This window comes from Procambarus clarkii, chromosome 52, assembly GCF_040958095.1.
Source record: "Procambarus clarkii isolate CNS0578487 chromosome 52, FALCON_Pclarkii_2.0, whole genome shotgun sequence".
Taxonomy (NCBI): domain Eukaryota; kingdom Metazoa; phylum Arthropoda; class Malacostraca; order Decapoda; family Cambaridae; genus Procambarus; species Procambarus clarkii.
The window spans coordinates 13,455,004-13,464,601 of record NC_091201.1 but is presented as its reverse complement, the minus strand read 5'-3'; the positions used below and the strand labels follow the sequence as shown (position 1 = coordinate 13,464,601).

The 9,598-nt window shown below is 48.6% G+C and overlaps 1 protein-coding gene across 1 annotated transcript; it reads left to right on the top strand.

The window, feature by feature from the left end:
* Positions 1-3,046: 3,046 nt before the first annotated feature.
* On the top strand, positions 3,047-8,654 carry LOC138352124 (ovarian abundant message protein-like). Its single transcript, XM_069304385.1, has 2 exons — positions 3,047-4,042; positions 8,565-8,654. The coding sequence occupies exons 1-2, from the start codon at positions 3,047-3,049 to the stop codon at positions 8,652-8,654; spliced, it is 1,086 nt and encodes a 361-aa protein (XP_069160486.1).
* Positions 8,655-9,598: the final 944 nt, after the last annotated feature.

Genomic DNA, 9,598 nt, shown 5'->3' with positions numbered 1-9,598 from the left:
AGGAACATCAGATCAATTGATGTTCCTAATTTTCTGATGGGAACATCAGATCATGTGGGAATGCATTAGACAAGGAAGTGGGGAATGGAGGGGAGTACAATGGGATGGGAGTGGGGAATGGTGGGGAGGACGAGGGGACAAGGAAAAGGAGAATAGGGGGGAAGACAAGGGGACAGGGGAGTGGGAGATGGTGGGGAGGACGAGGGGTCGGGAGAGTGGGAGTGGGGAATGGTTTGGAGGATGAGGGGACGTGGGAGTGAGGAATGGTTGAGGGGACGAGGGGACGGTGGAGTGGGGGAGGACAAAGTGATGGGGGACGGGGGAATGGTGGGGAAGACTACGAGACAGGGAGGGAGGTTGCCAGGGAAGGTTGCTGTGGCTCAGCAACACACATGGGTTACTGAGTCTGGGATGCTCCCGGACGCAGGTTCGAATCCTCGTCACGGCCCTTGTGGATTTGTTCATTTAATATTGGTGAATGCCACACTAACATGCAGCCTGACCCAACGTGATTAGAGAAAAGAGACAAGTGTACTGAGTAGGAAATCCTCACAATAAGCGTCTAAGAGTAAATAGTGTTTGTCAAAAGGATTGTTATTTTATTTTGATATGTTTACCATCCCTGTGTTTGTGCAAATTATATGGTATTGTAGGACTGAATGATATCTTACCACCAGCAATTTTGCTGAACTTGATCATACCAGCTGTGGGAAGCTGTTACATTAGACAACCAAGGTATTTCTTATGTAATGATTGATAAATATAATTATGGATATATTTACGTATAAATGTATGTTAGTATAATTGATTGTGACATATAAATATATACATTTCTAGACCGGAAACCCATTCCGGTATATACGAATGTGTTTACTTGCACAGATATTAATAAAGGTAATTGACACAAATAACAGCGTAAGACCGCCGTAGAACACTGAGGGGTTGACTTAAGGACGTCACCTCATTCAGCACTCTTGCATTCTTTTTGTGTATTAAATGTCAATTAATTTAGAAATTCTTTCATGTAGCCTCAGGGAACTTATATAAGAGAGGAGACACATTTACCCAACTACCGTTACTGCTGTGTTACCCAGAGCTGAGTGGGAGATACTAATGAGCTGAGGGTCGATGGCAGGTCACCCGAGTACACAAAGGAGAGAAACACCTGTGACCTGAGTGGTTATGGGAACACATCACAACAGTTGTGTGTTGAGTTGAGGGCCCACTCCGGTGAGCCCTCATTCTTGACGATGGGACCCCTCTCAGGTGACAACGGGGCCCCTCTCAGGTAACAATGGGGCCCCTCTCAGGTGACGACGGGGCCCCTCTCAGGTGACGACGGGGCCCCTCTCAGGTGACAACGGGGCCCCTCTCAGGTGACGACGGGGCCCCTCTCAGGTGACAACGGGGCCCCTCTCAGGTGACGACGGGGCCCCTCTCAGGTGACAACGGGGCCCCTCTCAGGTGACGACGGGGCCCCTCTCAGGTAACGACAGGGCCCCTCTCAGGTGACGACGGGGCCCCTCTCAGGTGACAACGGGGCCCCTCTCAGGTGACAACGGGGCCCCTCTCAGGAGACGACAGGGCCCCTCTCAGGTGACAACGGGGCCCCTCTCAGGTGACGACGGGGCCCCTCTCAGGTGACGACGGGGCCCCTCTCAGGTGACGACAGATCCCCTCTCAGGTGACCACGGGGCCCCTCTCACGAGACGACGGGGCCCCTCTCAGGTGACGACGGGGCCCCTCTCAGGTGACGACTGGGCCCCTCTCAGGAGACGACAGGGCCCCTCTCAGGAGACGACAGGGCCCCTCTCAGGAGACGACGGGGCCCCTCTCAGGTGACGCCAGGGCCCCTCTCAGGTGACGACGGGGCCCCTCTCAGGTGACGACGGGGCCCCTCTCAGGAGACGACAGGGCCCCTCTCAGGAGACGACAGGGCCCCTCTCAGGAGACGACGGGGCCCCTCTCAGGAGACGATAGGGCCCCTCTCAGGAGACGACGGGGCCCCTCTCAGGTGACGACGGGGCCCCTCTCAGGTGACGACGGAGCCCCTCTCAGGTGACGACGGGGCCCCTCTCAGGAGACGACAGGGCCCCTCTCAGGAGACGACAGGGCCCCTCTCAGGAGACGACGGGGCCCCTCTCAGGTGACGACGGGGCTCCTCTCAGGTGACGACGGGGCTCCTCTCAGGTGACGACGGGGCCCCTCTCAGGTGACGACAGGGCCCCTCTCAGGTGACGACGGGTCCCCTCTCAGGAGACGACGGGGCCCCTCTCAGGTGACGACGGGGCCCCTCTCAGGAGACGACGGGGCCCCTCTCAGGTGACGACGGGGCCCCTCTCAGGTGACGACGGGGCCCCTCTCAGGTGACGACAGGGCCCCTCTCAGGTGACGATGGGGCCCCTCTCAGGAGACGACGGGGCCCCTCTCAGGTGACGACAGGGCCCCTCTCAGGAGACGACGGGGCCCCTCTCAAGTGACGACGGGGCCCCTCTCAGGTGACGACGGGGCCCCTCTCAGGAGACGACGGGGCCCCTCTCAGGTAACGACGGGGCCCCTCTCTCCTAGCCTTTGAGGCATCATTGGGCGACTTCTTGCATGTGTGGTAGAGGTGGAAGGTGTGGTAGAGGTGGCAGGTGTGGTAGAGGTAGCAGGTGTGGTAGATATAGCAGGTGTGGTAGAGGTGGCAGGTGTGATAGAGGTGGCATGTGTGGTAGAGGTGGCAGGTGTGGTAGAGGTGGCAGGTGTGGTAGAGGTGGCAGGTGTGGTAGAGGTGGCAAGCATGGTAGAGTGGCAGGTGTGGTAGAGGTGGCAGGTGTGGTAGAGGTGGCAGGTGTGGTAGAGGTGGCATGTGTGGTAAGGTGGCATGTGTGGTAGAGGTGGCAGGTGTGGTAGAGGTGGCAGGTGTGGTAGAGGTAGCAGGTGTGGTAGATATAGCAGGTGTGGTAGAGGTGGCAGGTGTGATAGAGGTGGTATGTGTGGTAGAGGTGGCAGGTGTGGTAGAGGTGACAGGTATGGTAGAGGTGGCAGGTGTGGTAGAGATGGCATGTGTGGTAAGGTGGCAGGTGTTGTAGAGGTGGCAGGTGTGGTAGAGGTAGCAGGTGTGGTAGATATAGCAGGTGTGGTAGAAGTGGCAGGTGTGATAGAGGTGGCAGGTGTTGTAGAGGTGGCAGGTGTGGTAGATATAGCAGGTGTGATAGAGGTGGCAGGTGTGGTAGAGGTGGCAGGTGTTGTAGAGGTGGCAGGTGTGGTAGAGGTAGCAGGTGTGGTAGATATAGCAGGTGTGGTAGATATAGCAGGTGTGATAGAGGTGGCAGGTGTGGTAGAGGTGGCAGGTGTTGTAGAGGTGGCAGGTGTGGTAGAGGTGGCAGGTGTGGTAGATATAGCAGGTGTGATAGAGGTGGCAGGTGTGGTAGAGGTGGCAGGTGTGGTAGAGGTAGCAGGTGTGGTAGATATAGCAGGTGTGATAGAGGTGGCAGGTGTGGTAGAGGTGGCAGGTGTTGTAGAGGTGGCAGGTGTGGTAGAGGTGGCAGGTGTGGTAGATATAGCAGGTGTGATAGAGGTGGCAGGAGTGGTAGAGGTGGCAGGTGTGGTAGAGGTGGCAGGTGTGATAGATATAGCAGGTGCGATAGAGGTGGCAGGTGTGGTAGAGGTGGCAGGTGTGGTAGAGGTGGCAGGTGTTGTAGAGGTGGCAGGTGTGGTAGAGGTAGCATGTGTGGTAGATATAGCAGGTGTGATAGAGGTGGCAGGTGTGGTAGAGGTGGCATGTGTGGTAGAGGTGGCAGGTGTGGTAGAGGTAGCATGTGTGGTAGATATAGCAGGTGTGATAGAGGTGGCAGGTGTGGTAGAGGTGGCAGGTGTGATAGAGGTGGCAGGTGTGATAGAGGTGGCAGGTGTGGTAGAGGTGGCAGGTATGATAGAGGTGGCAGGTGTTGTAGAGGTGGCAGGTGTGGTAGAGGTAGCAGGTGTGATAGAGGTGGCAGGTGTGGTAGAGGTGGCAGGTGTGGTAGATATAGCAGGTGTGATAGAGGTGGCCGCACTGGTGTGGGCTTGCTTGTTTTTTTTATTATTACCCCCAACGTAGTAAAACAGAGACACGTACACTGCCAGTGACAGAAATAGAGGAATACATAGACAAAAAAAGAGACAGAGGGAAAAAAATAAACTAAGACAGATACAGACAGTAGATAGATGGATAAATGATAGATGGATAGATAGATGGATGGATATATAGATAGATATGTGAGTATAAGGATGGATTGATATATGGATACGTAGATGGACAGATCTAGATAGATAGATGTGAGAAATGCAGATATATAGAAAACTAGATGGATAGATAGATGGATGAAAATATGGATAGATAGATGGATTAAAATATGGGTAGATAGACGGACGAAAAGATTGATAGATTGATGTATAGACATAAATCTAGTGGGATAGAAAGGAAGCTAGATGGATAGATAGAAAAGAAAGCTAGATGGATAGATTGGTTCACAGATGTAGAGACAGAAAGGTGGTGAGATGGACAAACATACTCATAGATGGATGGAGTAATATATGTATTGAAGAATGAATGGATAGATGGAACAGATAAATATATGGAGAGAGAGATTGATAGAATTATATTTGGGTGGAAAGATGGTTAGATGAAAAGATTGATGGATAAATAGATGTTCCAGTAATAGGCATGGATGGATTGGTAATTGGATAGATAGATGGACAGATAAAGGGACAGGTGGATAAATATATGGGTACATAGATTTGTAGATAATATGATAGATAGATGGAAAGATAAATGGACAGAGGATAAATAAATGGACAGTTGAATAGATGGATAAATAGATGGACTGATGGAGAAATAGGGGGGCAGATGTTTAAATGGATGAATATTAGATGAAAATACGATGGATAGCTGGATATATAGATGGATAGATGGATAGATAGATAAATTGAAAGATAGATGATGGATCGATAGATGGACAAATGGGAGACAGACCTAAGCAATGTTGATTATTGCACCAAATGTACACACATTTATAAATATATATATGTTCAATAATAAAAATACTAATAAAAACAATACCAGTTAAGCACCTAACATTGTGTAAGAAGCACACTAGGTGAGTACAACTAGGTGAGTGTGTATCTAGCTAGTGTACTCACTAGCAAGTGAGTACACTTGCCAAAATGTTCACCACACTCAGGTGGTACAAATAAAGGCACAGACTGGAATGTTCAACAGACAAACCGAGAGAAAAGGAGGAAACTCCACCTCCATTTAAAACTTTGACTCAAATGTCACAGTAATAAGGTTATCGCGAAAACCGAAATCAATTACGGGCTCACTATAGCCCGTGCTACAGGGACATTTCGTTCTGAGTAGCTATATCTAAAACAACAACAACAACATGGAATGTTCAACAGATAAAATAAAGAATGGTATGAAACATAGATGTTGCTGGGTCAATATCAGGCGATGTTTGAGAGTGACCAGACGATGTTAACATGCAACCCTCGCATGAGACGATGTTAACATGGAACCCTCGCATGAGACGATGTTAACATGGAACCCTCGCATGAGACAATGTTAACATGGAACCCTCGCATGAGACAATGTTTGAAAGTGACCAGACGATGTTAACATGGAACCCTCGCATGAGACGATGTTAACATGGATCCCTCGCATGAGACGATGTTTGAGAGTGACCAGACGATGTTAACATGGAACCCTCGCATGAGACGATGTTAACATGGAACCCTCGCATGAGACGATGTTAACATGGAACCCTCGCATGAGACGATGTTTGAGAGTGACCAGACGATGTTAACATGGAACCCTCGCATGAGACGATGTTAACATGGAACCCTCGCATGAGACGATGTTAACATGGAACCCTCGCATGAGACGATGTTTGAGAGTGACCAGACGATGTTAACATGGAACCCTCGCATGAGACGATGTTAACATGGAACCCTCGCATGAGACGATGTTAACATGGAACCCTCGCATGAGACGATGTTTGAGAGTGACTAGACGATGTTAACATGGAACCCTCGCATGAGACGATGTTAACATGGAACCCTCGCATGAGACGATGTTAACATGGAACCCTCGCATGAGACGATGTTTGAGAGTGACCAGACGATGTTAACATGGAACCCTCGCATGAGACGATGTTAACATGGAACCCTCGCATGAGACGATGTTAACATGGAACCCTCGCATGAGACGATGTTTGAGAGTGACCAGACGATGTTAACATGGAACCCTCGCATGAGACGATGTTAACATGGAACCCTCGCATGAGACGATGTTTGAGAGTGACCAGACGATGTTAACATGGAACCCTCGCATGAGACGATGTTAACATGGAACCCTCGCATGAGACGATGTTAACATGGAACCCTCGCATGAGACGATGTTTGAGAGTGACTAGACGATGTTAACATGGAACCCTCGCATGAGACGATGTTAACATGGAACCCTCGCATGAGACGATGTTTGAGAGTGACCAGACGATGTTAACATGGAACCCTCGCATGAGACGATGTTAACATGGAACCCTCGCATGAGACGATGTTAACATGGAACCCTCGCATGAGACGATGTTTGAGAGTGACTAGACGATGTTAACATGGAACCCTCGCATGAGACGATGTTAACATGGAACCCTCGCATGAGACGATGTTAACATGGAACCCTCGCATGAGACAATGTTTGAAAGTGACCAGACGATGTTAACATGGAACCCTCGCATGAGACGATGTTTGAGAGTGACCAGACGATGTTAACATGGAACCCTCGCATGAGACGATGTTAACATGGAACCCTCGCATGAGACGATGTTAACATGGAACCCTCGCATGAGACGATGTTTGAGAGTGACTAGACGATGTTAACATGGAACCCTCGCATGAGACGATGTTAACATGGAACCCTCGCATGAGACGATGTTAACATGGAACCCTCGCATGAGACGATGTTAACATGGAACCCTCGCATGAGACGATGTTTGAAAGTGACCAGACGATGTTAACATGGAACCCTCACACAAAGGAAAGTCAAAGGGGAGAGATCAAAGAGAGGAGACAAGTGATAATATCAGAGCACTGAAGGATAGAGGAAAGGAAGAAATAAGAGAAGATGCCAAACGATTCAAGACACTAATAAATAAGCAGACGCTATTGCTCGAAGTGCCTGAGGCCTTTAGATAGAGTGATAGATAGCCCCAGATAGTACTTACTGCCCCAGAGGTAGTAAGTACTCCCCAGAGGTAGTAAGTACTCCCCAGAGGTAGTAAGTACTCCCCTGAGGTAGTAAGTACTCCCCTGAGACAGTACGTACTCACCAGAGGCAGTAAGTACTTCCTAGAGGCAGTGCGGACTCCATAGCGACAGTACATTTGACTCTACAGAGGTAGTAAGGACTCCCTAGAGGCAGTAAGGACTCCCCAGAGGTGTTAAGGACTTCTTAGAAACAGTAACAACTACCCAGAGGCAGTAAGGACTACCCAGAGATAGTAAAGACTACCCAGAGGTAGTAAGGGCTCCCCAGAGGTAGTAAGGACTTCCGGGATGTGTTAAGGACTTCTTAGAAACAGTAACAACTACCCAGAGGTAGCAATGACTTCCTAGAGACAGCAAGAACTCCTCAGAGGTGGCGAGGATTCCCAAAAAGCAGAAAGGACTTGCAACAGGCAGTAGGAACTCTTCAGAGGCCAGAGGCAGTAAGGACTACCCAGAGGCCATTAGGAGTTCTCACAGACGGTCAGGACTCCTTAAAGTACTCACCAGAGGCTGTGATCAAGAGGCAGTACACCCAGACCTCCGATATGTTAGTCTGGGTGTCGGTGTACTCTATGATAGATCCTGGAGTAAGGTATCTCTATATAGCTAGAAATAACCAAGTTTCTCCTCTGTTCATTACCTGAGTCTTCCTAACGACCTGTGTCTCTGTGCTCAGCTTGTCCCCCGGGTCTGGCACTCTACCCGAACACCCCGCTCACACACCCAACTAATACCATTACCCTCACACAGGGGAGGTGCCAACCCCTTAACATTTGATGCTTTTAAAATTCAAGGACTAACCACTCTCGCAGACATGAGATTATGCAGCCATCTCTCTACTGGGAAATGAGAGCAACTCCCTCAAATTAATCTTCTTAGACATATTCCCGTTTGATGGCTGATCGTAATACAGACCTCTCATGTACCAATGTGTACTGTGAACACTAGAACGGTGAACGGTCTAAGTGTCTGACATACCTGCCTGCCTTGTTCACTTTCCTTCTCTTTAATCTTTTTAATTCCCCACCGACGAAGACAGGTAGCCTGTTGTCGAGTTCCTCACAAGGCAGTCATATTCAGACCTTCCTCATGAACAGTCCACAACAGTTGCCAAATTCTCATGTGGCTATTCACTGCAACGTGATCAGAGATATTAGGTGAAATGAAATATTGCTCAAACGACTCTGTTTTCATTAGGGAATCGAACTCGAGATCTTTCAATTGTAACCCGACACTCTTAACTATTGCAGTAAATTGTGTATTTGTTATTGTAGAGTTCAATCATGGAGCTTTTACGACCCACAAACCTGGAAACCCACTTCGACCAATCGTCAGGCAGAGAGTCACAACCACGAACAGAATAGCTAAGATTCCCACACCCATGTACAGACTAGCTAAGATATTCACCCCCATGTACAGACTAGCTAAGATATTCACCCCCATGTACATACTAGCTAAGATATTCATACCCATGTACAGACTAGCTAAGATATTCACCCCATGTACAGACTAGCTAAGATATTCACCCCCATGTACATACTAGCTAAGATATTCATACCCATGTACAGACTAGCTAAGATATTCACACCAATGTACAGACTAGCTAAGATATTCACACCCATGTACAGACTATGTAAGATATTCACACCCATGTACAGACTAGGTAAGATATTCACACCCATGTACAGACAAGCTAAGATATTCACACCCATGTACAGACAAGGTAAGATATTCACACCCACATACAGACTAGCTAAGATATTCACATCCATGTACAGACTAGGTAAGATACCCACACCCATGTACATACTAACTAAGATACCCACACCCATGTACATACTAACTATGATACCCACACCCATGTACATACTAACTAAGATACCCACACCCATGTACAGGTTACTTAAGATACTCAGGCCCATGTACAGGTTACCTAAGATACCCACAACCATGAACAAACCAGCTAAGATACCCACATCCAGGTACAGACTAGCTAAGATACCCACACCAAAGTACAGATTGACTAAAATTTGCACTCCCACGTACAGATTACCTAAGGTACCCAGACCCACGTACAGAGACGCTTAGATACCCAGACTCACGTGAAGACTAGCTAAAATTCCAAAACCCACGTACAAATTACCTAAGATAGCCACACGTACGTACAGATCTGCTAACATACCTACACCCACGAACAGACTAGCTAATGTTTAGACTATGTAGGCTTTCCACACCTACGTACATACTATTTAGGATATGTTCATCTTAGTTACTTGTTGGCTGGAGTATTGGTGATGGCATTGACTTG